Source organism: Equus caballus, chromosome 12, assembly GCF_041296265.1.
Source record: "Equus caballus isolate H_3958 breed thoroughbred chromosome 12, TB-T2T, whole genome shotgun sequence".
In the NCBI taxonomy this organism is placed as follows: Eukaryota; Metazoa; Chordata; class Mammalia; order Perissodactyla; family Equidae; genus Equus; species Equus caballus.
In genome coordinates this window covers 41095775-41122623 of record NC_091695.1, presented here as the reverse complement: position 1 = coordinate 41122623, position 26849 = coordinate 41095775, and the positions used below count along the sequence as shown (strand labels likewise).

At 43.6% G+C, this 26849-nt stretch overlaps 2 protein-coding genes and 1 long non-coding RNA gene across 9 annotated transcripts in view; 1 reads left to right on the top strand and 2 right to left on the bottom strand.

Annotated features, from left to right (window-relative positions):
* The window catches only part of RTN3 (reticulon 3), a 62662-nt gene extending 48126 nt beyond the window's left edge, over window positions 1–14536 (bottom strand). Inside the window, exon 1 of one of the 3 annotated variants that reach the window (XM_023654264.2) lies at window positions 12606–14536. In XM_023654264.2, coding sequence (XP_023510032.1) covers window positions 12606–12750 — 145 coding nt within the window. In that variant the 5' untranslated portion in view covers window positions 12751–14536. The remainder of the gene's footprint in view (window positions 1–12605) is intronic. The other 2 variants (XM_070228832.1, XM_023654263.2) reach the window with 2 other exon arrangements.
* ATL3 (atlastin GTPase 3) overlaps window positions 13022–26849 on the top strand; it is a 50909-nt gene continuing 37081 nt past the window's right edge. The window contains exons 1-3 of one of the 5 annotated variants that reach the window (XM_070228834.1): window positions 13022–13464; window positions 17492–17710; window positions 18684–18778. Coding sequence is in view for 2 of the 5 variants with exons in the window: in XM_070228833.1 (XP_070084934.1) it covers window positions 13364–13464; window positions 18684–18778 (196 nt within the window). In the remaining 3 variants the exon portion in view is untranslated. Of the gene's footprint in view, window positions 13465–17491; window positions 17711–18097; window positions 18291–18683; window positions 18779–18802; window positions 19639–26849 lie in introns of those variants that run through there. The other 4 variants (XM_070228833.1, XM_070228835.1, XM_014729644.3 and 1 more) reach the window with 4 other exon arrangements.
* On the bottom strand, window positions 20437–22523 carry LOC138916431 (uncharacterized). Its single transcript, XR_011423699.1, has 2 exons — window positions 22414–22523; window positions 20437–20704 (listed from the first exon to the last, which is right to left on the bottom strand). It is a non-coding gene; the product is annotated as an uncharacterized lncRNA (long non-coding RNA).

Below are 26849 nucleotides of genomic sequence, written 5' to 3'. Positions count from 1 at the left end.
ATGACATGAGGGCCTGAACTAAGGCAGTGCGGATGGGAATGAGGGGCTAGATTCGACAAGAAGAATGGGGAGGACTTGGACTCATCTGGATGCTGGGGAAGTCAAAGCACTGAAGGACTAAACGAAATGCCACTGGGTGGGGTACGAACAAAGGAGGAGGAATTCCTTATATTAACTTTCTCTAAAAAGTAAGCTGTCCAAGGCATATCTAAAGTGGAAACTGTTTACCAATATGGACAGCTCAGGAGAGAGGCAAGGGCTACAGACAAACACCTGGGAGTTAACATGTGGGTGAGCACTGTCAGCACCGGAATCTGCCTGGGGAGCATCAGAGGTTTCACAACGGAATCTTGAGACAGACCAATATGTAAAGAAGACATGGAAGAAGAACCAGCGAAGGAGACAGAAAGCAGTCAACAGAGGAGAAAATGGCGTCACTTGGAGAATGCTGTGGAGAACGGTCAAGAGTCAAAAGCCCATGAGTGGTCCAGACTTTGAAATGGGTCACTGAAATTAAGGAATCAAATACTTTGGGATTGATGACCCTATAGCTGGGGTGGGGCAGACACTGGAGACCGAGGAATGAACGGAAGTTTAAAAAGTACTGACAGCCAGTATGGGAAGAATGGGTATAAACGGAAGGGCTAACAAGTGGGCGGCAGCTGGAGGGAGAGGCAGAGCCAGGGAAAGATTTTCAGGAATGGAAAATGATTCAAGCATTGTAGGAGAAAGGAAGGAGCAAGTAGAAGGAAAAAGTCTGAAGACACAGAAAAAAGAAGTAATATTTGCAGGAACAAAGCCCAGAAAGTTGCTGGAAGATAAGGGATAAAACAGCACAAGTGGATCCTCTGAAAATGTAATTTCAATAAATAAGCAGTCATCTGTCCAAATATGCAGTGATAGGATCGCTTATCACGAACAGGATTTTTCTTTTAAGGAAACTTAATAAGCTCTATCAGGGACTGGTTAAGTAAGTTTTGGGATATCCCTACAACAGGATACCATTCATTAAAAATTGTGTTGTAGATGACAATTTATTGATACTGATAGTACACTGAATAAAAAAGAACATTACAAAGATGATTTAAATAATATGATCCTATTTTGGTAAAAAAATACAAATTCATGTGAGAAGAAACAGGGACAATGCTATTTACTGAGTAGAGGAGGGGTTATGGGAATTAAAATTTTTTTTGCTTTTCTGTGTTCGAGTTTTTGAAAATAACGAACATGTATTACTTATTTCAAAAAAGAGCTTTTTTTGTTACAAAATGAAAGGATATACATGAAAATATTAACTAGCTAATATTACTGCCTGATTTTTAATTTTCTTTATATTTTTGTTTTCCTAAATTTTCTATTATGAACATGCATTTTCCTCACAATTCCAACACGTACCTATTGCCCCCACCTACATGAAATGGGTCAGCTACCTGAGAGGGGAAAGAGGACACTTAAAGCAGGATCCCTAGCAGGTCTTTCAATAAAACTGTTTGGTGAGTAATCTTATTAGTCTTCACACCGCTGGATTTTCAATCCTCATAATACTTTAAGCTGCAACAAACTGTCAAAGCTACAAAAAAAAAATCCTGCCTCTTTGCAAACAGGGCTTCTGTTTACTTACTGAGGCCTGAAAATCTAACTGTGATAGACATGGGGAGCCAAGCCTTTAAATATGCATATTAAAACAAATCCTCACAACTGCACTTAAGACAAAAAACTGAACCTTTTACGTAAAAGTATCAGAATCAAGATTTAAACTTGAACTCTTCCTGAATCGCTGTGCCTTCCTTCTACATCACTCTATCTGCCAGTCAGATCACCTGTCCTCATCCGGCTGGTCTGAAACGTACTGTATGTGCTCCTTACCTGAAAATCTACTAGTCAAGTTCATATTTTAAAACTCTGTAATACTAGTAAGAAAAGACCCTGTCCCCTTACCAAACCCTTCTCTTCAGCAGCATATTGAGTGGGTGAAAAGTTGAAAAACAAGGAGGAAAAATAGCAAAAAGGTCCACGAATGTAGGTTTCAAATTTGGGTCAAGCCTGTGCTAGACGTGTTGTTGAGGGGAGGGAAAGAGAGGAGAAGCTTCGGACTGGACAAGAGATTCAAGTTTTGATGTACATCAGGGGGAAAATATACCACATAAATCTAAATGTTTGAATTTTCTAAGCCCCAATAAAAATTCTGTTTCAATGAATTATTCATTTCGGTGATAACTGTCTTTCACTACCAGCAGAATACAGGCTATATTTTTAGACAGAGAAGCAAGTTACCTTCAGGAACTCTGTAGAAGACTTCTATATCTAACCCCCAAGCTTTTCCTTTGTGCTAGCTTCTATACACTATTAAAAAAAATCTTCCAATACATAAGGAAAAGTGTTTGAAATTTTATCAATTAACATAATGAAAATTAGAAATGCGTGAGTTCTTTTAAAAATCTTTCCTAATACTCTCTGTACTATTAAAACAAATGATTTTATATCATTTACAGTTTCCTTTTTGCTTTATAGCTGGGCCACAAAAACAGTGGCCATTTTCCAGTCTTTCTTGCGACCACAATTCTTGATGGCAATTCATACCATCTCAGAAGCTGCTAAACTGAGCCAGTGAATGCCCCCTCCGCCATCAGAGCTCCGGGGACAGGCAGATTGACTCCCCACCAAACTTTCTATCATTTCTTTCTTTTTCTCATCTTTTTGTGCTGGCTAGGACCTCCTTGCATCTCCCAAAGCAATTTCTGCTTCACGATTAAGGCTTTCTTCTTCTTCTTCTTTTTTTTAACGTTTAGAATACTGTTATATTTAACATATATTTGGAACATGTTATATTTAACACTTAGAATTTAAACATTTTAGAATAATTTCAGATTTACAGAAAAGGTGCAAAGACAATACAGTGTTGCCTTACATCCAGCACTCAGTTTCTTCCACTGTGAACATGCTACATCAGTATGGTGGTACATTTGTCACAACTAATGAACTAATATCGGTGCATTACTAGTAACTAAGCCCCATTCTTCATTCGGATTTCATTAATTTTACCCTAGGGCCCTTTTCTTGTTCCAAGAGCACACCAACTCAGGATACCACACCACATTCTGTCATCTTATCTCCTTAGCCTCTTTTGGACTATGACAATTTCTCAGATTTATCCTTGCTTTTGATGATTTCGAGTTCTGACGAGTACTGTCAGTTATTTCATAGCATGTCCCTCAATTTGGGTTCGTGTGATGTTTTTCTCATGGTTGGCCTGGCGTTACAGGTCCTGGGGAAGGTTACCAGTTAGGTGAAGGGCCATCCCTGCCCGATCACACCAGCAGTTCATACCACATCAACGTGACATCACCACTGACGTGAACCTTGATCCCCTGGCTGAGGGAGTTTGCCAGGCTCCTCTCCCCTCCCTTTCACACTGCACTCTTTGGAAGCAAGTCACTAAGCACTTCCCATACTTAAGGAGTGCGGAGAAGCTACATAAATCAGCAGGTTGATTTTTAAATACTTAGAATTAACATTACTGTAAGAACAGAACAATTAGTAAGGATTTGGTCCTCTGGAACCAATAAGTCTAGATAAGATCTACTATCTAGCTAAAAAAATCCAATTTATTTGCTGTTGGAAATAAATTCCAACCTAACTGGAAGCATCTTAGGGCTAAGGAGCATCTTACAGGTCCCTGTATCTTTCGTAAGGCAGACAGCCCGATGACCAGCATATAGGAGAAGGCACGGAATATGGAGGCCTGAACATCACAGAGGCTTAATAAACGTTTGGTGACAACCAGACTGTAAGAGATTTTTAAACCGTTATTTCAAAAAAAGACTCTGAAAAGCAACTGGACATTAGTCCTACTAATGCAGTAGTTACTAAGCAGTAGTTGCCTCCAGCATAAGTCAAGATGGTGCCTGTTATCAAGAAGCTTACTCTTCTATTGCAACACTAAAAAAGAGGCCGAAAGCTTTCTTTGTACATTTATGGAGCAAATGTACATGCAATCTAAGAGGAAGAACAAACATAATTCCTGTTGCAAAAGAAACAAAATTACAAAGTCTGAGTGACAGAAAGAAAATAGACTGTGTAAAGAGGAAATTGGTTACAAATATTTTAAAAATGCAACTTCTAAAATAGCACTACATTTACCTTTAGGAACGTCTTACCCTTCTCCAAATTATGGTCAAGATGTATCAAATCAAAACCTCAGATTTGTCAGGAATAAAATGGAAATTAAACTTATTTTAACATATTTAAATATTCTGACACATCAGACCAGCCTACCATTGAGTCCTTACTGCGAGTCTCTTTCTAAAACACCAAAATGTGGCATTTAAGTGGTTATAAAAAGACACTTTTCTGGATTAAAGTCATTAGTAGGAAATACCCAGAGTCTAAAAGAAAAGATAGTAAAAGAAGCTAATCTTAAACACAAGGTATATTTATTACAGCTAGAGTTTTCTGGGCTTACATGAAAACACTCTCCTCAGCATGTAAATGGATAGCCCCCCGTTATCTGTGGTTTCAGTTACCTGCAGTCAACCACTGTCTGACAATATTAAATGGAAAACTCCAGAAATAAACAATTCATAAATTTTATTGCATGCTGTTCTGAATAGTGTGAAGAAATCTCGAGCCATCCCGCCTGGAACGTGAATCATCCCTTTGTCCAGCATATCTACATCCACGCTGTGTGCGCTATCTGCCTGCCAGCCTGGCAGCCTCTTGGTTACCAGACCGATGGTGGCACATCGCAGTGCTTGTGTTCCAGTAACCCTTATTTTACTTAATAATGGCCCCCAAGTGCAAAAGCAGTGATGCTGGAAATTCAGATATTCTATTCCTGGGCTTAATTTATACATTAGACTTTATGACAGGTATGCATGCATACAAAAAAACACAGTGCATACAGGGCTCAGTACTACTGCAGTTTCAGCCATCCACTGGGGGTCTTGGAATGTATATTCCCCTCGAATAAGAGAGGATTACTATAATTCGATTTTCAAAAACCAAATGTTCTGGGGCTGGCCCCGTGGCCGAGTGGTTAAGTTCACGCACTCCGCTGCAGGCGGCCCAGTGTTTTGTTGGTTCGAATCCTGAGCGCGGACATGGCACTGCTCATCAAGCCACGCTGAGGCAGCATCCCGCATGCCACAACTAGGAGGACCCACAGCGAAGAATATACAACTATGTACTGGGGGGCTTTGGGGAGAAAAAGGAAAAAAATAAAATCTTTAAAAAAACCAAAAAAAACAAATGTTCTGGGCCAGCCCTGAGGCCAAGTGGTTGGGTTCATGCACTCCGCTTTGGCGGCCCAAGGTCTCACCAGTTCGAATCCTGGCACGGACAGGGCACCACTCATCAGGCCATGCTGAGGTGGTGTTCCACATGCCACAACTGGAAGGACCGACAACTAAAATATACAACTATGTACCGGGGGGCTTTGGGGAGAAAAAGGGAAAATAAAGTCTTAAAAAAACAAACAAATGTTCTTAATCAAAACGGATTTCACAGCTCATGAACCCTGTGAAAGTATATGCAATACTTTGTTCATATCTATGTTTTTCTGGGAAGAGTTTCTCCATCCATTCATTCATTCCAGAAACATTTACTCAACACCTATTAAGAGTCAAGAACTAGTTTTAGCTGCTGAACAAAAACAATAAGGTCTCTGCTCTGATTCAAAAATAGCTGAGAGCTTGCTTTGTGCCAGGTTCTGTCCGGGCATTAGACATGGAGAAGAAACAACAAAAATCTCCACTCTGATGGAACCTATATTCTAGTGTGGAAGATAGACAATAAAATAAATACGTCAAATACAATAAGATAGATTATGACAAGTGGTAAGAAAAACAAAGCAGGGGAGGCCTAAAAAGTGTTCTTTTTCTTGTGCAATTTATATAAGGTGGTAAGGCAAAGAGCTAAAGGAGGTGAGGGAGTGACGAGCTGCCAGGATATATGAGGGAAGAGCCTTCTAGGCAGAGTGAACAGGAAACAAGACTCGGAGGTAGAGGGGTATTCTGCCACGAAAAACGGCAAGGTGGTCAGTGTGGCTGAAGCTGGATGAGCAAGGGTGAGGCTGGGGCCAGATCCTACAGGGCTTCAAGAGCCTGCTACGGACTTTACTGCGAGCGTGATTGGAAACCACTGCAGCGTTTGCCCATGAGGGACATGATCCAACTCACATTTCTCACAGGCTTATACCAGCTGCTGTGCAGAGAAGAGACCGAAGAGAAGCAAGGGAGAAAGTACGGAGACCAGTTAGGGGCAAATGCAATAATCCAGGAGAGCTGTGATAGTAGCTTGCACCACGGTGGGGACAGTGGAGGCTGAGAAAATTGGTCAGACACTGGATATATTCTGAAGGTAGAATCAACAGGATTTGCTCATAGACATACGAAGGAAACAGAGGCATCAAGGAAGACCCTAAGCTTTGTGATTTGGGCAAAAAATGGCCAGAATGGCCAATTACTAAAATGGAGACGACAGTGAGAAGGACAGATTTAAAAATAAACATCAGGTGCTTAGCTTTAGACATAGTAAGTTAGAGATGCCTATTAGACATGGAGGCAGAAGATAAAAGATTTGGAAGTCGTCAATTTATACATGGCATTTCAAACCACAAGACGGGTATCTTAAATGAGCCCAACGAACACAGACTGAGAAAAGTTCTGAGAAGTGAGTTGTAGAGCACTCTAAATTTTAGAAGCTGGGGAGATATAAAAGAATTGGCAACATGAAACTCCCCAAATAAGGAAATCTCTAGAGTCAGAAGGTAGATTAGTGGTTGCCAAGAAATGGGGAGAGGGAGGAACGGAGAGTGACTGGTAACAGGTATGGGGTTTTTTGGGTGGGCAGGGGTGATGAAGATGTTCTGGAATTAGATAGTGAGGATGGCTGCACAACCTTGTGTATATACTAAAAACCACTTTAAAATGGTGCCTTTGATATTATGTGAATTGTATCGCAATTGGAAAAAAAAAAAAGAACAAGCAAAGGAGACAGAGGAGTAGCCAGTACAAGTCTACATGATATCATGGAAGACAAATGAAAAAGCTATTTCAAGAAGGAGAGAGTTGACCTGACCCGGTGGCACAGGGGTTAAGTTCGCACGTTCCGCTTCTCGGCGGCCCGGGGTTCGCTGGCTCGGATCCTGGGTGTGGACATGGCACCGCTTGGCAAAAGCCATGCTGTGGTAGGCATCCCACATATAAAGGAGAGGAAGATGGGCATGGATGTTAGCTCAGAGGAGGACTGGCAGTAGTTAGCTCAGGGCTAATCTTCCTCAAAAAAAAAAAAAAAAAAAAAAGCCCCCTGGCTTAGGAACCATGGGACCAGAAATTAAGGTTTTAAAGTTAAACTGATAACTGAATTCAAGAGGATGACTAAGTCATTTTTATCACAGGTTTTTTCAAATTTTAAAGTGAGGCACTATGTATTATTTGAAAGAGAACTAAATTGGGCCCTCAATCCCTTAGTTGTATTTTACCCTTAACTTCACAGCCACAAACCTTTGGGTATATAATTTAATCTCTCTGAGCCTCATCCCTCATCTGTAAAATGAGGTTTATATCACTACCTACGTCACAGATAAACATAAGACACGTCTTTCTCCTCCCGAATACAGCCTCTAGAGGGATGATCCTAACTCCCACAGCACCTAACAAAAAGCTTTAACATATGCTCAAACATCTGCTGAATTCAGTTAATGTATGGGTACAGCTTAAACCATAAAGCAAGACACAAATCTAAGATACAAAAAGAAAATATTTCTCCCTCCTATGGAACATGAAGACAAGGCTCACTGCTGAAAAGCTTTCAGGTAACAGGACAAAAGGGGCCCCGTATTAGTTTTGCGAAGAACACTTTCCAGAATACCCTTCAACATATGCTCAGGGGCAAGCTGCCAATGAGGAACTGTCAAAAAGCTCACGTGTCCCTCCTGGTTAGGTTACGATCACATGCTTACAGCTGACTGGAGAAAGTGGGTAAGAATGTTTCTGTGAAATTTAAAAAGGCCATCACAAGAGTGGGCTACCTGCTGACTATTTCCCCCCAATAATGTAAAATAGAAACAAAAATCCTATACAGTTTAAACGGATTCTCTCTGAAATTGCAATATCGCAGAGTAACAAGTCTTATGTAAGTCACAGATATGTGGTAAGGGACTTCAATGATGCAATCACAAGAAATACTGATTATAGCCAAACTTATCTAGCATATTCAACACATCTATAACATACTGAATGATCCAAAATAATTCTAGAATTAACAGCTGTTATAAACGAACAGAATAAAAGGTAAGTCAGTTTCCCGGGCAACTCCTGAATGAGTTACTTATATGAACATAATATAAATTTGGTAATTTTTATCTAAAAGGTTTTACTATGAAATTTATTATTATAATTTCTGACCAGCCTATACAGTTTAGGAGGCAGGTACAAAATCATCATTAACGATAAAGTTGAACACAAACTATAAGATAAGTACACAGAACAAATATGCATAGCGAATCATTTACTTCCAGCCTCAGAATTACAAAATGGGTAAATTCTAAGATTACGGCTAGTCTAAAGAGAAATGCCTTTCTACAGAACAAACAACCTCTTGGCTCAAATAAAACCGGAAACCTTAACTCTCCCTTTTCCCTTCAACGACACGTCACCAATTCCTTCACTATCCAGGATCATTTACAAGCGCCTGAAACACGCACAGGATTAGACAGGTGAATCCGATATCAGGAAGAATACATAAATTCCTCACTGGAGAATACAGCAAAAGCAGAAATATTAGTTTTGTTTTCAGACCATCTCTAAAATAATTAAAACAGAAACACTGATGCTCTTACCAGCAACTTCATAAACAATCTCTCAGAGATTTCAATTTAGGGCTAAGGTCTGCCTGTTAAATATACGTAGACCGGTTTGTTTCATCAGAGTGCTTAATTATTTGTGAATTTGACTCTAAAAGAAAACAGCATTAAAAGAAACCTTTTATTCCTGGGGAATAAAAACCATCCAAGTCAACAGGCATTTGTAAACCATACTGACACGACCACTCCTGCTGTCTCCTGCCCTCTTGCTTTCACTGACAGGAGTTTCATAATGTGTCATAACTACACTTATTATGGTCAGAATGCTGCAGAAAACATTTAAGCATATTGATATCATGCCAAATCATCTACAAAACATCTTGGCTCCCCGGCCCACAGCTTTAACAGACAAACTGAGTCAAACGGGTGGCAGCTGTTAAAAGACTAAATTAAGGTGAGGGGTTCAAAAGCTGAAACAATGGACTCACTTTTAGAAAGAAGAAAAAGATATAAGATCTTCCCTTATTGTGAGGAAAAGCATGATTTATCACGTAATTCAACTGCTATTTTGTAACTATGTCCAAATAGTTTGTAACATGCAGACAGATGTATCAAATATTAGGTAGTGTCATTGAATAAAAGTTAGGATTTAAGGGTGCAAAGCCAATTCGTCTAGGTCACATCACTGAGGCTCAGGATTTGCACAAGGTCATGTAATTAATAAGAGACAGTGTCAGGATTGAAATTTAGGTGGCTCTGGGGCTCAAGTCTGTGTGTTTATCACCATGTCATACTGTCACTGATAATCTGACATGAACATAACACAGATCATGTCAGTGTTGAACAGGTGGTCAAATTCCTTTTTATTTAAGGGTTAAGATGGAAAATACAAATTACATACTCACATTTAATTGACATTTTAGAACAAAGTGTGAAAATGATGCCATAAAAAGTAACAAAACAACTAGGTTTCATGAGTGAGGAAAGAAATATTTAAAGCGAAAACACTGTTTTTTAATTGTTCAAGCTGTTTTTGCTTTGGGCTAATTTCCACAGACAGATATTAGAAATGCAGCTTTATTTTGGCATCACGAGTTTCATGGCAATAATAGAGAGCACTCTCCGACAAGTTATAAGATTTCAAAGGCTATAACCAACTATTAAAGCAGTTTTAAAGTTCAGGTATTCGTAAACCATTAGACATGTATCCACACTTGACGTGTAAGGAAGGCAACCTTCATCCTGAAAACAACACTAAATATTTAAGTGTCTTTTATCTCAACCTCAAATTTCTGCCTTTGAAATCTCTGGTTTCCTTCAAAGGCCGAAATCTGGGAAGCCAATCCTGGCCCCTGACCTCCTTCTCTTCTCCAAACATATTACATTCCTGGCTGCACTAGTACCCGAGGCAGCGGACCATAGCTCATTCTCCACCTTTGGGTAGGAAGGAGTATTTCTAAAATTTGTTACCGAACAAGTCAGTCAGGACTGAATTGTTTCCTGCAGTACGCCAAACGACCACTTACTCTTCTTTAACTTTTTGAAAGTCTCTAAAACCAAGAGGAGATCAGTGAAAGAATATAAAGCTGAAGGCTGATATCAACACTTGCAGTTTTTTAAACAATCAAGGTAGATTTCTTTAAATTAATTTTATTTATTTATTTTTGAGGAAGATCAACCCTGACCTAACATCTGCTGCCAATCCTCCTCTTTTTGCTGAGGAAGACCGGCCCTGAGCTAACATCCATGCCCATCTTCTTCTACTTTATATGTGGGATGCCTACCACAGCGTGGCTTGCCAAGCGGTGCCATGTCCGTACCCGGGATCCGAACCAGCAAACCTCGGGCCACCAAAGCGGAACGTGTGCACTTAACCACTGCGCCACTGGGCCAGCCCCCAAGGTAGAATTTTTAGCATCCGTTTTAAATGAGTTAAATTTTGGAATAGTAAGTTTCATCTTATTTTCATGGTGCAGAAGCCTGAGACATTTCCTCTGAGAGATGGAGAAAACATTCCGCAAGGAGGAAGAGCTTCTGCAATGAAATGATGACCATACATTGCATTCTCTTAAGCTAAACTTTTCAAGTAGTGACCTGACGAATGAGGATCTTGCACTGAGCCCACCAAAACTGTATTAACGCTTTTTAGACATTAACATACATACATCTGTAATGGATAAGAGCTTAGGATAGAGCATCTATCTAGCTTATTTTTCAGGTTAATAAAAAACTTAAAATCAAGAAAAATCAAAAAGTATGCACAGGAGAGCCAACAACTGACCAGTTCGCAATGACAAATGATTATAAAGTCAAAACACTGAGTTGCTAAGTTATAGGGAAGCTGCTGTTCATCTGGACCTTTGCCCAGAACACAAAAATTTGGAGGAGAAACGCTGGTGGTTCAAAGGGAACACGGGCTCTAAATTTGCTGCCTCATTCTTCTATCTGGCCAGCTAATCTTGACCTCGCAGGAGCTTCCTCTAACACTGTTTCTACTGAAATGGCCATAACCACACTGGAAAATCCAACAGCTCTTATGTGGAAAGGTACAGTTCGAAAAACACATAGGGAGTATATTTAAAGCTGAGATCAGAAATTGTATGTCCTCTAGAACGATCAACCCAAGCTTCTGGCAGAGGAGACAATAAAGCATTTTAAAACCTCTCAAAATCCTTTAAGGAAGATAACCAGAGGGCAAAATTATCTGTATTCTACTAGTTTTATGGCCCTTCTTTTGATAAAAAGCCTTTTTCCCCCCTTCTTCAAAGCCTGAGTTCCTTTAAGAACCACCACTTGCTCGTGGTGCATTTTTTCCCCCTCAATAAGGCATCTGCACTGCAGATCTCCGCACGAGGGGAGCGTGCCAGCCAGCTCCCACCGGCAGGCAGCCGCGGATACAATGGAAACGAAAAGCGGTCGCAGCTTCCCTCCTAGGCTTTCAGAGATGGGAGGAGAAGGGGGTTCAACCAGCCCCTTTGTCTGAATTGTCTCCCCCTCCCCCCTTTCTGCGGTAAACACCCCCTTTTGTTATACTGCGATCAATAACAGATCACGGGAAACATGGAATCAAAATACGTTGATGGCTTGGCGTGACTCTATTTATTACCTTCTAGAATATAAGCAACTGATTGCATGTCCCCACCCCCACGCCGCGCCAGGGAAGAGCAGACTGTGTTGCAGAGGCAGCCACGGATCCATCTTGAACCAGCAGGAGCTCCCTCCCAAATCTCCCTCGAGCTATTCTCATCACGCCTCCTTCTACCCGGGAGCCTCAGAAAAATCGGGCAGTTAGGGAGTCTAGCCTCAACCAATTCAAGGCAGATAAAAACAGTATAGAAAACGCCTACAATGTTTCCATTAAACTTCCTCATCCTCCCCCAGGGCAGCCAGAAAAATATGTATATTTTTGGAAGCCTACCATGCAGGTCTGATTATGTCGACACCTGTCTGCAAACCTGCAGTGCAACCCTTCCACCAGCATCGGCTCAAAATCTAACTAACCGTTTCTCCCACGACCAATCCGCCCCAATCCTCTCAATCTCCCTAATCCTCCACTAAATCGCCCGGTTCAGCGCACGGCTCCCCCGTACTGCCGTGTTTCCCCACCTGCCGGGGCTCGGCGCGGATGCCCACCCTCCAGACTCTCTCCCCGCCCCCACCAGTTTTCCGCACACCCCGTTATTCCCTCACCGCCTGCACGACCTCACGCTCCCCCCGCCCGGAGCCCGGCTTCCAGCCGCCCGTGCCCGGGGCTGCAGCCTCCCCCGACCCCCCGCGGGCGGGGGCCCCGGCGCCTCACCCGCACAGGAGGAGCCGCAGCTCTTCGCCCCCAGGGCGGGGCAGGCTCCCTGGCTCCCGCCGCCGCCGCCGGCCGCGGAGGGCTCGGCCCCGGAGGACGACGAGGAGACGGACGGGGACTGGGTGGCCGCCGACGGCTCCGCCATGGCTGCGCGAGCAGGAGCGGGAGACGGGTGAAGAGAGACGCGGGGCGGGAGAGAGGGAGGGGAAAGAAGATAATCGGCCAGCAGGCTCTCCGAAGTCGCTTCACACCTCCTGCTCCGAGGACGGACTCCGACAGACTGACCGACTCAGCCGAGCGCAGCGAGAGGGCGGGAGAGCGAGCGCGCAGGCGCACAAAGGGCCCTCGGGCGGGCGGCGGGGGCGGGGGCGGCCGCGTCGAGGCGCCCAGAGACGCAGGGCGCAGGCGCAAGAACTGTCCCTCCGCGCTCCTGCAGGGGAGGCGGGGCAGAGCGGGCGTCACGCAGCGCCCGCGCCAGCGGCGGCGGTGGGCCGCGCCCCTCGGGGGACCAGACGCACGGGGCGTGGCCCAAGCACCAGGCCACGCCCACCACTGCGGCCGAAGCGGGTGGGGGGCCTGCGGGTTAACGTTTCCTCACGACTCCTGTGAATGTTTTAGGGTCGGCAGATGATGTGTTTTAACGATAGAAGTTTCTTTTTGCTTCCATTAGCTGGAGACTATCTCTCTCATAAATTCCAGAGCCGATGTCTTTTTTCTGATGCGTTTCCGCCTGTGACTCGTGCAGAGAGAAAACCCCCATGTGGAGGAGACCCCCCACTGCAAGGTGCTGCATGAATTTTTCTGGATGTGTCGTAGTATCTCATCACCATGAGGCAGAGACGGCACGGTCTCCCGTTTGGTAGGTGGAGAAAGATACTGTACAGAATGAAAAGCTATTATTCATTCCAGTCACATTGCAATGCAGCTGCAGAACCTGCTTCATATTCTTATCGCGTTCCTATTCCCAAAGAGGGGTCCACCCTGGGTCTTAAGGTTGTCTTTTCCTTTGAATAGACTATCAGGGAAAGAAGACATATCTTGAAGGAAAAAAAGCCGAGCTAATGAGAAAAGCCAGGAGATAACATCCTGCTGTGGTTATAGGGGATGGTAAAATGAGGTATTAAAAATTGAGAATATGACATAAGATACACATAATTGAATTTCATTCGTAGCCTAAAAGGGCTCCTTAGCATAAAACGTATTTGAAAACTATTAATTTGCCTATCCTGAATTTTGTTCATTTTTTGGCTTCTCTTTGGTTGGCTTGAGAAATTCAAAGCCTTCTCTTTACATCAGTCAAAATATTTGAAATGTGCATAATTCTTATAAAAGGGAACATAGCCTGGAAATAATAAAAATGAAGGCCGTAGGTTTTGTTATTGCTAAAGAAGCAATTGATGACCCAAAGGACAATTGCAGAATCAGCAGATCCTGTAAGATGCAGCCTCATGAAGGAGAAGTTAGCCAGCCAGGTGGCCAGAGAGGAAAAGAGATCTGGCCACTGGAAATCTTCTAGAACAGGCAGTGGGCTACATTTGCCTTTGACAGTTTTTAAGGTCAGGTAAAGCCCAGACAGGAAAAAAACTCTTGGCCATTGCAATGCTCTGAAAAAATGCACAGCAGAATATTTCCCAAAATAACTTGGTGGCAAATATCTTATTCTGGCACTTACAAAATCAGGTGATAATGCCGCAGTCTGTCCTTTAGATGGCAAAGGGAAATACAAGCCAATCTGATAACCAAGCCAGTTATCTACTCATTCTGATAAATGCATAAATTTTAAAAATTTACATTATTAGGTGCTGGATAAGGAAATGAAGGATGCGAGTCTCTAACCCTGACAGCAACTGCTGAATCTAGAGACCCTGGCTGGAAAGGAAGCCCATTTCCATGATATGTAGAAGCAGAGAAAAGAAGCTAAAAATCAAGACATGGCGATGTGGTCTTGGTGGTCTTTTCTGACCCTTCAGATTTTTTACATAAGAGGTCTTTGTGCTTGGCCTAATTTCTGAAGCTGCCTTTCTTTCCTGCTCTCTCTTGCTGTATGAGCAAACTTCCCTGAGACTGACTCTTGCCTGGGATGTTCTTTGTGTATGCGATTTGTTCCACAAATATTTACTGATCACCTGCTGTGTGTTTGACACTATCCTGGAAAATCTGGAGAGATCCAAAACATATGTTTGTCCTGTTTTCAATGAGCCTACAAGCTAGTTGGGGCTTAGAATATACTCACATAAAGTTTAAAAATTGCAAATCAAATAGCAACCAAAAACAACCCCAAACAAGACAAAACAATAATGCTTTGATTAGATGGCAAGTGAATTGGATGAATTTAGGAGGGAAGGGAATCACTCTGGAGTTATAGAGGCTTGGGGAGGTTTTGTGAAGAAGCTCAAAGTCAGATAGGAGTTTGGAGGGGTAAGGAGGTCATAAAGGCAGGGGGAATGACGTGCAGCAAATGCAAGGCTGCTTTTGTGCAAGTATACAATAAGACCTCTTTCTGGGCAAACTAGTCACGAAAAAACACTCCTTGCTCCCAGCCTGGCCCATGATACACTTTACTGCCAGCTTGGCTAGCAGAATGTGGCCTAGATTTGATCCCCTCTTGCTCCTCCCCTCCCCAGGCTGCCTTAGCACAACACGTAGATTGCATAGCCCTCTGTGGTGGCTGGAGGCTCAGAAGTGTGGCCGTGTGTAAGGTGTTTTGGATGTGGTTAGCCCAGGTTGGCTAGAGCCAAGGGCGTGAAGTGGGACAAGGGGGAGGTAAATGGGGAAGATAGTTTGGGGCCAGAGTGTAGAGAAGCAGTAATATAGCATAAAGCACCAAGGCTTTGTCTTAAGGCTAATGGGGATTCAGTAAAAGTTTTCAGGCAAGGAAGGGCTCTGATGGGATTTTTTAAATGTTCAGTGGAGCACAGCTGTTTCTTGGGAGTTCTGCTGAGCAATTTTTACTGCTGAGGCACTGAGCTAGGCCTCTTCTTCCTTGTCCTTGTCCTTATAGGACTGGTATTTACACGGCTAATTTCCCACCTCAGCTTCTAGGCCATCCCATTACCCCATTTTTTTCTTGACTTTTAGAAAAAATTTATATATTTTAATTAAAAAAATTTTTTGGGGGGCTGGCCCCGTGGCCCAGTGGTTAAGTTTGTGCACTCTGCTGCAGGCAGCCCAGTGTTTCGTTGGTTCGAATCCTGGGCGCGGACATGGCACTGCTCATCAAACCATGCTGAGGCAGCGTCCCGCATGCCACAACTAGAAGGACCCACAACGAAGAATATACAACTATGTACCGGGGGGCTTTGGGGATAAAAAGGAAAAAAAAAAATTGGGGGGGATATATTCACATCATGTATACATGTTCATAAACGTATATATTCAAAAGTCTATAGACTATAAAGGTTTCTTCTATCACTAACCCCTCTCCACCCACTGGTCTCCCCCTCTACACACACATGGGTAACTACTGTTAGGAGCTTTTTGTGGCAAGTGCGAAGTTGAATATAGCAAATCTATGTCCTCATCCACCTTTTTAACACAAATGATAACATGCTGTACACGCTGTTAGGTATGTTGCTTCCTTTCCTTAATGGGAAATTCTAGCGATCTTTTTTTCTTTCAAGATTTTATTTTTTTCCTTTTTCTCCCCAAAGCCCCCTGGTTCATAGTTGTATATTCTTCGTTGTGGGTCCTTCTAGTTGTGGCATGTGGGACACTGCCTCAGCGTGGCTCGATGAGCAGTGCCATGTCCGCGCCCAGGATTCGAACCAACGAAACACTGGGCCGCCTGCAGCAGAGTGCACGAACTTAACCACTGGGCCACGGGGCCAGCCCCTCTAGCAATCTTTTCTAGTATCTTTTTGAAGCGTTAGACAGCTGTGCTGTTGGCCAAAATAACAATAACGAAGCAGCTTACAGGTCTTGAGCTTTTACTGTGTTAGCATGTTGAGGGCCTGATATTCAACGTCATAACACACTATGAGTCGGGGTTGACTATTTCCTTTGGATAAATGAGGACACCAAGTCATTAACTCATTTTATATATGAGCAAAGTAAGGTCCAGATATTTCAATGATGCCTAGGGATGCCAGGAGTCCAGTCTGTCCCTTCTGAGGGCCCAGACTATGGCTTAAACATGGATCCTACAAGTAGGTGGTAGGAGAGATGGCCGAACTGTGTCCCGGCAGAGTCACAGTGGGGGATAATTATGTATTTGGCTGTTTACTCCACAAGACTGTGAGTCTTTGGAGGACAAGAATGTGTCTTACACATCACTGCAGCATTACTGCCTAGCACTGTGCCGGACACGTAACAAATGCCCTATTTTTGGAAAGCTTTGGAACCTGAGTCACCGTGGATGTCACTGCAGAAAACCACTGGGCTATTTTTGCACTTCATAAAATACTTGAGTATCTTTAATATTTATGACTTTGTTTTGCTTTTTCAGAATGAATATGATGATGACCGTTTTTTGAGCACTAACCATGCATCAGTCATAATTGTCACTTACATCTCATTTAACCTACAACAACTCTGTGACTTGAGTATTTGAATCATTTGGCAGATGATGATGAAACGAGTTCAAAGAGGTTAAGTAACTTACCCAAGGTTGCACAGCTAGTGAGCATCAGAGCCAGAATTCAAAGCCAGGTCTGCCTGACCCCAAAGCCAGTGGCCTTCACCATTCAACCATGTCTATATGTCACCTACTTCTGGAAATCACAAGGAAAGCTCAGCCTCTGGTTGTGCCAAGACTCAATTCAGAGTGACGTGCCTGAAGGCAGGCTGTAATCAGCATCATCAATATTTAGCATTTTGAATGTCCACTGTTTTGATGACCCTGGATATTTGAGAAGGAAATAACAACAAAACATGTTTCTTGTTCACAGGGTTTGCTTTCTAAGCTGCGGCTAATCCTAAAGTCTACCTATAATTTGTACTGTGCTGTTCCAAATGCCAAAATCTTCTACAAGGTGTGGGGACAGCTGATGTGCTAACATTGACCTTGATGTTGTATTGAGACAGATGTAACGTCAATATTTGCTGGTCACTTCCTGACAGGATGGATTTCAGTGGATCTCTATTGGGAGCCTTTAAAATAGAACAAGGTATTTTGTTTAAAAGCAAAAATTAGGTACTTAATATTAAAGGAACAAGAAAGTGAGTGAGTGGTGTTAGGTGTATCATATGCTTGCTTTATTCATCCATTCAATAAATATTAATAAATATAGCAGTAAAGAGAAACAGACAAAAATTCCTGTCCATTTGGAACTTACATTCTAGTGGGAAAAGACAGACAAAAAAACCTCATAAAACGTAAGTCAGACGGTAAGAAGTCTTTTGGAGATGGATGGTGAAGAGCAATAGAGAAGGCTGCGACGTGTGTGCAATTTTAAATTCTTACACTGTGTTGTAATTGTGACAAGTCATGGCCTTTGGCCCCTTTCTCTTTCTGAGCATGCCACATAATGCCCTGGATTTGTGTCGCATCCTGTAGGTCCTGCCTTCTCCACACCCAGTGTGAAACCCTAGGAACCATTTGCTCTGATGTTCATGTCTAGTTTCTTGCACCCCCGAGTTGGTCTAATCGAGACTCAAATCTCAAGTCAAGGGTATTCAAATAGCCTTGAAAGTTTGGGGAGAATCAGAAGGGGCAGGGGAAGAGAAATCAAAACAGGACCTCTTTAGGTAAGATTAGGTAGAATTACCTTTACTCTTCACCTCTGGCCTAATCACTCAGTAAGTTAAAAACAGCTCAAGAGCTCGGCAGGGCTGGAGGCAGCTGGAAGGAGGTTCTGGGTAGGTTGTAATAGTTAAGGCAGAGGCAGAAAAAAGAAAGTGAAATAATTTGTTGAATGAATGAGGCAATGATGATGCCAGGAGGTGGTGGTGGTGGTGGGAAGAATGTGTTAGCCTCCCATAAGCTCCACAGCTACTTACCCTACCCCCGAGACGACTGCCCCACCTCAACAAGTCCAAAATAACAATATTCTTCAATTGTGGCAACTGACATTTTCTCCATCACATGTGAAGTGTGAATAAAAGCATTTTCAGAGAACCTTGTTTTGTATTCATCTACAGCCTTCCGAACGAGGTGTGGAAACCCGAGGTTTACAAAAGACTGCCATGGCTGAGGCGGACAAACCGGTGGAAGAGGTTTCACGGGACGTTCTCAGGTGGGGTATCAGAGGGGTGTTGGCGCACCCTCAGCTTGGCCAGGGACGGGACTGCGAGGGGCAGCTGCCGATGGCGGTAATAGTCACGGCCTCCCCTCCTTGTGAAGTCAAAATCGTTAAAAACCAGTGACGTTCTTCAGGGTTGAGGCCTCCCTTCGGTGCTTAAGGCAGAGCTCCCCCCACCGATGGCCCCGGCCAGCGTTAAACATCGAAACTGTCTCAAACGCGGCCAGTAAGAGCTGGAAGCCGGTTACCCCAAAGCCTCGGCCGCGGCCCCACCCGGTCTCAAGACGAGGCTCCGGGCCGGGCTAGCTAGCCGTCCCGGGTCCTGGCCGGCCCAGCCCTCACGCACGGCCTGCTGGGAGTTGTAGTTCGGTAGTCGAGGAGCCGAGCCCAGCCCCATCCCTCTCTTCCGCTTCCTCCTCGCCCCGGGTGAGCGCGCAGGGGACCGCGGGCGGGAACCCAGAGAGCGTGGGACTACAATTCCCAACGGACCGTCGCGCCCAGTGCGCAGCTCCAGGTAGCCGGCGGCGCGCTTCGCGCTCCCGCGCACGCGCACTCGTGTTGGGCGGTGGCGGGATTCGGCAGCGTGCGCTTTCCCGCCCCGGCCCGCCCCGCGCTCGCCTTGGGCCGCCGGTCGCGCCTCGGGGACCCGCCCTGTGCTGGCTGCTTTGCGGTTCCGCGGGCCCCTCCTTTTCCCCAGTTTCTTCTAGAGCCCAGGCCCCGCCCGTTTCCCTCCTCAGGGCCTGGTCCGTTCCCGCCCCATCCCGGCCCTCGCTGCGCCCCTGCTGCTTCTGCTGAAGGCGGAGGCTCCATGTTGTCCCCTCAGCGAGCGGTAGCGGCTGCCTCGGGAGGAGCAGGTGAGGCGCCCAATTTTCCCCGGGCCCGCTCCGTGGCCACTCGCCGCCCTCCCTGCTGTCGCTCCGAGGAGCCCGCCTGCTCGCGCCGGGGGTAGGGTCAGGGTCCGGGACTGGGGCCGCGCCCCTCGCCGGGGTCCCTCGGCCCGCGAATTCGGCCGGTCGGGCGCGGGCGGCGCCTTCGGGGGTCGGGCCCTGCGCCCGGGGGAGGCCGCTCGTGCTCGCGTTGCCGCCTGGCACCCCCGGGGCGGTCCCGGGGCCAGTGGCCGGGGGGCGGCGTCCAGAGGCTTCGACCCCGCCCTGGGCAGCGCCGGGCGCCCCGGGGCTACTGCCCCCTCCCGGCCCGGGGCCTGCGGCCGGGGTCTCTGACCGTGTTCGCGGGCGAGGGGGCGGGAAGGTGGCCGCTTTATTGTTCGGCCGCTTGGAAAGCCCTGGAGGGCTGCACGGTGTCTCGAGTTGGAAGCTTCGTTCTTAGCCTCACGACCTTGAGGCGGTGACAACAAGTGTTCGGAGAGTTTATTTCCAGCCCACACTTATCTCCTTCAAGGAGATGCAAGAATGTGGCCTGAACTGGTTTTATAGGCAGTTCTTTGAGTACGTTTGGTACAGTCCGTGGTTCTTTGGCTTTCCTGAAGACAAAAAATAGGGAAAGTATGAATTAAGCACCAATCGTCGCCATACAGTCTGGGAGACGACTTCATCTGTCCTTTTACCTTCTCTCGTTTGATGGGTGTGCTGTGGAAGTGGGCAGAAGTTCACTTGCGAAATCTAAAGGCAAAAAAAAAAAAAGGGGGGGAAACGTTGTTTGAAGAATCTTTTAATAAAAAAATCCAGCCCTGAAATTTGAATACGAAGTTGGGTGGAATGTTTTGTGAAAGGAAGGAGAGAACTAACGGCCCCGGACCGTGATTGCACATTTTGGCTTGCTTTGGGAGACGCGAGACCCACGTAGCTTTAATCCTTGTCGAGTATTCAGCATTGCAGCGTGCTGAAGTTCAAATGAGGGCTTTTTTTCACTCCCCGCAGAAACTAGCTTCTGGTCTAGAAATCCGTGTTGCTGCTCGGACACCTGTAAAGGAAACGCTTGGCTGAATCCACATAATGTAGCGTTACATTAGTGCAGCTTGTTGTACCAGCTGCGGTTTACTGTCTCGTTGGGGTAATCATGAAATTAACAATAGAGGATAAATACCTTGTGTGTTAGCATAATTTTCTTAGTTTTCGCTAAAGAGGACTTGCTTAGAATAGGCTTTTTATAAAAATTAGTTTTCTAGGCTGTCCCAGATGCTTTTTTCCTCTTTATAATTTCTAAATCATAGAATAAGGAATGTGCTCACTAATTATGTAAAATGAGATGATAGAGAATTTTAAGAGGCAAGAAATATAAAGATCTCTCTGTCTCCCCAGGTCCCCAGTGGTAGTAGTTATTAAGTTTGGTCACCTATTCCTTTAAGTTTTCTAGCTGGTACCTTAGGGAACCCTAGGTCTGGTGAACCCGTCTGAGAACTGGTTTAGAATTTGCCTATGATGACTAGGCATGCCTGTGAAAGTTTCTATCGCCTTGTGTTTCATATTGAGAAATCGTTCAGGTAACACGACTACTTTTTAAAGTTAATCTGAATTTTAAAACGTCTTCCTGAGTTATCTGTGAGGTTTAGGAGGACATTTTCTAAAAAACATCAAGGGGGGAAAAGGTGAGGGGAAAGCTTTTATTTAAAAGAATATTTTAGTTGCTGTAGAGCTGTGCTTCTCAGCCCTGCAGCATATTAGAATAACCTGGAGTTTTTAAAACCTGCCAATGCCTGGGATCCACTCACACATTGTGATTTAATTCATTGGGGGACCAGGCAACAGTTAAAAAAAAAAAAAAGCCCAAGTAATTCTAATTTGCATGTTAATATGTAATCAAATTTCCCAATAGGTGGTTGCTTACATTTGAGTTGATTTGTTACTTTATGGGAAGTGTAGTTTGTAATATCAATATTGATATTGAAAAGTTGCTCTTCTGTTTAAATTTCTGAAAAGATGCTTTTTACTGGTATGCATTTCGATTGTCAGAACATGTTAGATATATTTCACAGCTAAAGTATATTACAAATTAGGAAATAGGCTTTGCTGATATAGAAGATGAATAAGCAAACAGGAGTAGATTAACTCTTTTTATGCCTTGAAATGATAAGGAATTCAAGTCAAATAAACGTTGCCAATTAAGAAAGCCTTATTCAACTAGAACACAGATGATTAAATCAGGTAACCAGATTGATTTTGGTGGTGGTCTCATTTTTAGGGAAGAATCAAATAAGATGCATATTGAACTCATTCAATTAAAAAGATTTTGTTTCCCTGTAGTATAGCCTGGCATTATTTTTAGATTCAGCCTGGTCTCTGCATTTCTGAATCTTCAATACTGTTTGGGCATAATCTTCATAAAGCCTTGAAGCACAACAATCCTTTTTTTCAAATCCTTTTCAATCCTTAATTGACAAAAAGTGGTTTTGTTTAGCATTCTGGACTAAAGTACAAAGATTTTCTACAGATGGATTGAGAAAAAGCTTCCTCTTAAACCCTTTAGTTAATTAGAATGTAAATTTCCCCCAATATTCTGTTTAATTGGGTTTAACTAGTATTTTCCCTGAAATAATCTTAAAAATATATGTGTATCTCCCAGCACACTTACTACGTTAAGAAAATGTAGAGTATATAAAAGCACTCCCCCCATCACCAAAAAGGAACCACACCCAGCAGTTCTGGAGTTGGCCGAGGCCTTAGAGCACTTACCCTCGCATATGATGTGTTTTCTCTGGCCTTGTCTGTGAATTAGCAACTTTAGCCTGCCAGCGAGAACAAGGCATGAAAATGTTATGCTTCTGCTTTCGGGTGTGTTGCTCTTGCCCTTTAGAGAACGTGGTATTTCCAGAGGAGACTGGAAAACTCAGGTCATAACTTTACCCTGAGTCATGCACTCTTCTCAGTGAAATGTTCCTATAACTGTAGTTAATTTGCTGTTCAGTATTCTCTGGACAGTAAGGATGAGCACTGAGCCTGGCTCTACCCCAGTGGTTCTTAACTCAGGGCGATTTTACTCTGGTGGGACATTTAGCGATGTCTGGAGACATTTTTGGCTCTCACAACTAGGGGGGAGCGCTACTGGTATCTGGTGGGCAGAGGCCAGAGATGCTGCTAAATATCCTACAGTGAATAGGATAGCTCCCAAACAAAGTGTTACCAGCCCAAAATATCAGTAGCACCGAGGTTAAGAAATCTTGGTCTACACTGTCGAATTGATCAACTAAATTCTGTATGAATTTTCTGCAATAGCAATTGTAACTGCTTCCAATTGACTGGTTTCATTGAATTTATCACTGTTCAGGTGGTCTCAAATATTTGAGGGGCATTAAAACTTTTTTCCCCATAATGCTTTCCTGACAGAACTTATTTCTTAGAATTTATGTTTTCCATAGGACTGAAAAAGCCAATTATGATTCAGTAGTCTCATCTACTTTTATTTAACCTGTGCAGCTACTTTTTTTCTAAGTCCTTTAAAAATTCAGTTAGATAGTTCTAGAAAAAGTGCTGTCATTTGCACAGATCTCTACAAATTGTTCCTTATAATTAATTTTACCTGTTAGTCTTTCAGCTTCGTTCTACTTGTTGTTTTTGTCATTTTAGTGCAGAGCTAGTCTTTTGAATGCAGTTATTTCAGAGATTATTTGAACAGGCATATTTAAACCTATTGGTTAGTCTGCATTAAGGTGTGTTGTGCCAAAAGTAAAGGATAAATCAGTACTTTAAAGGTAATTAGCAAAAAGGTAGTAGCTTCCACATAAACTATTGGAGTACTTTTTAGTTATCCAAATATTTTTCAACCTACTTAAAATGATGAGTGATACAGTATTACCATGAGCTATTTATGGCAATAATCAGAATTATACAATATTTCTACCACTCACCTTCTTTTTTTAAACATAGGTTTTAAGTTCACTTACATGTATATGGATGACGGATGTGACATGGTCAGGCTGTGTCTTTGTATGCGTACAAAATTGTCCCATCTCACAGTTACTCATATAAGTGAATGTAATATAGCATTGACTCTTCATATAAATGAACGTTAACTGTTCCTATAAGTGAGCATTACTGTTGTTGTCTCAGAGTGCATATCTAGACCTTGGAAAATAATTACTTTGCTAAAGGGAAAAGGCATATAAGGTTGCTACTTCAAGGTTTTTCTAGTACTATCCCTGGAGGTTAGATCGCCAGAGTTTAAGATCCTGAGAAGTGGGAGTAATTTCACTGCAATTAGGGGAACTTCCCTGAAAAAAAAACCCCAAAACAAAACCCCAAACCCCAAAATCTTTTGTGTGGATCCTTACTGAGCAAGTTGCTTTAATGTTTTTATCATCATAAATTTTGTTCTTTAGCCAGGCCTGTACCACTTAAATTAAGCCAAGGGATGAATAGGTTACCTAGCAAGTTTAGCAATTTAGAGATCCAGGAAATTTTTCATTGTTCAAGAGTCATTGAATTTTAGAAGCAGAAAATAGCTTCACCTAACTGCCTGAGTTTGTAGAGGAAACTGAGACACAGAGAAGTAAAATGATTTACTCCTGCTGTTACAGTCATTGCAAAAGTGGGCCCAGAACTTGGTCTTTCTGGGTTGTTAGGGAGGGCCTTTCTCCTACCCACACTGCCTCACTAGAATAACAGCCTTTGCCAAAACGGGAGCTTAAATCATGGGAGAAGAAAGTGATAGGGTTGGGTGGCATATTGCGTACAGTAAGAGAGTCAGGGAAGATGTGGAGGCCGAGAGGTGGTGATTTGAGAGAGGTGGAGGAATGGAGAGGGTTCATTTTGATGATACTAAATAGAGACTTCAACTCTTAGTACTGGAAGAGTAGCTAGAGGTTAGATCTTGACTCATTTCGCTGTTGAGACTGAAGTCTAGACATGCCGAGGGTAGTGGTGGAACTGGAACCGGAACCCGTCTCCCGACTCTTGCGCCCTTGTGCTTCTCCATGTCCCTCCTGAGAGTGACGTGGTGGTGCAGTGTCCAGGCAAGTCTGTCTCGTAGGCAGTTGTACATTTGGACCTGAAATGCAGCTTAGAAATCAATGAAGTTGCATCACCAAAATAGAAGGTATAGTGAAATTATAAGAATAAAGAGCTCTGAGGGCGTGCATGAGACCTGCAGAAGACTGAAGCGAGCACAGGAGGCTGACGAGAAGAAAAAGAACTAGTGAAAGGAGGTGATACACGGCTTGGAAGAGAACTGGGAATGTGCACTGTCACTGAGTCCAAAGGTTTCAAGTTTTAGAAGTGAGTGGCAGTTGTATTTTGTCACAGAGAGATAGGGTTGAATGACAATCAGAAAAGGGCCATTGGATTTGGTAAGTGAGGTCATTGATAGACTAGAGAATAGTTTCAACAGGTTGGGAGGAAAGTCAGATTGCAAGGTGCTAAGGGAATGGGCAGATAAGTGATGAAGAAATACTCTTCAAGGAGTTTGACAGTGAAGGAAAGGAGACTGGGAGGGGGAAAGGGAGAAAGTGATTTTTACTGAGGTGCTTTACACGTACTGTTGTGTTAAGTGTACACAATGCTAGGAAACTATTCTTCCTTTGTTAGATACTGGGGCTGAATGTGACAGTTTCCCTACTTCCCAGGGGCTCCCCATGGGGTGATAAATCGTAATTACAATATGAGAGCATTATAATGAGTGGAATAATAGTATATGGAAGGTTTTAGTGGAAATAGGAAAGTAGGTCCACTTTATTGAGTCTCTGATAATGTCAGACACTGTGCTTCGGGGTGGGTATTAGTTTTATAAATACAGGGAGCAACAAGAAATATGTTAGAAATATGTCCATAGTCACGTTATGACTAAGTGGTGGAGTTTATTCGTTTATTCCACAAATAATTACTGAATGTCTATTCTGTGTGGTCACTGTGCTGGGATCTTGGGGGATATAGCATTGAACAAAAGAGACAAAAATCCCTGCCCTCGTGGAGCTTACATTCTAGGGGGGAGAGGGGAAGGACTGAAGCTCTGCGCTGTCTTGGTTCTAGAGCCCGTTTTCTTTTTAGTATACCACGTAAATGATAGGCTCTGAGGGTAGGGTGGGGATCAGGCCAAGGGAGTGTTGAAGGATGAGCATGCGTTTGCCTGGAGTCTGGGAGGAAGAAGCGTTTCAGGCAGTGGGAACAAATGATTGAATAGGGTGTACATTTGAAATTTTGGCATCAAGACAAGGCTGGACCTGAATCCTAACTTTCTTCCAGTAGAAAGACCACTGAGAATAAATTTGCCTGGGAGGATGAGGAGAATAAGGAATTAGAGGAACTAAGGCAGTGGGGAGAATGGTGAAAGGCTTTGACTTATAGGATGGAGATTTTAGCTCTGAGCTGTCAGTCCGTAAAACGTTTTTGTATGTGTGTGAGGAAGATGGGCCCTGAGCTAACATCCATGTCAGTCTTCCTCTACTTTGTGTATGGGACACCACCACAGCATGGCTGTGAACCCTGGGCTGCCAAAGCGGAGCGTACGAACTTGAACCATTTTGCCATCGGGCCGGCCCCCATAAAATGTTTTTGATAGCCTTTTATGACGTTGCTGTCATGATATGTTTATGAACTGTAATGAAGGAGTTTAGCCCTGAGGGAGGAGGTGACATCATTAAAGCAACACTTGCAGATGGTGACTTGGATGATCAACCTAACAGGCAAGAAAGGCCGGAAGGTGGCATGGCCTAATGGAGAGGGCCCTATAAGGTTTTGATTAAGGGTCTAAGGGATTAGGGGTTCTGAGATGTGAGGATAAATCAGCAAAGGACTTTTACGTGACATTTATTTAGAAAGGAGTGAGTGGAAATAAAACTTTTTATTTGGAAGATCAGTAATGTAGTCCTGTTGTATTAGGAAGTGAGAAACAAAGGTATTGTGATGAGAAGTAAACAGCTCTATTTGTTTAAATTGAATTATTGGTGATATGTACAGTTCAAAATGATTTTTCTCTTAAGTGGACCCAAACCAAAGGAATAAGATCATTTTTAATCTGGTGTGCCCAGTGTACTGTTGTGAAGAGAAATACAGGATCACCCCAGCTCCCTCAACTAAACATAGCCTGGTCCTCTTCCTATTCACTGTGCTGTAGGCAGAAAGAGAGGAGAGATGAGCGAAGGCTTTATCACCGTTTTCTTTTTTTTTAACTGTCCTTC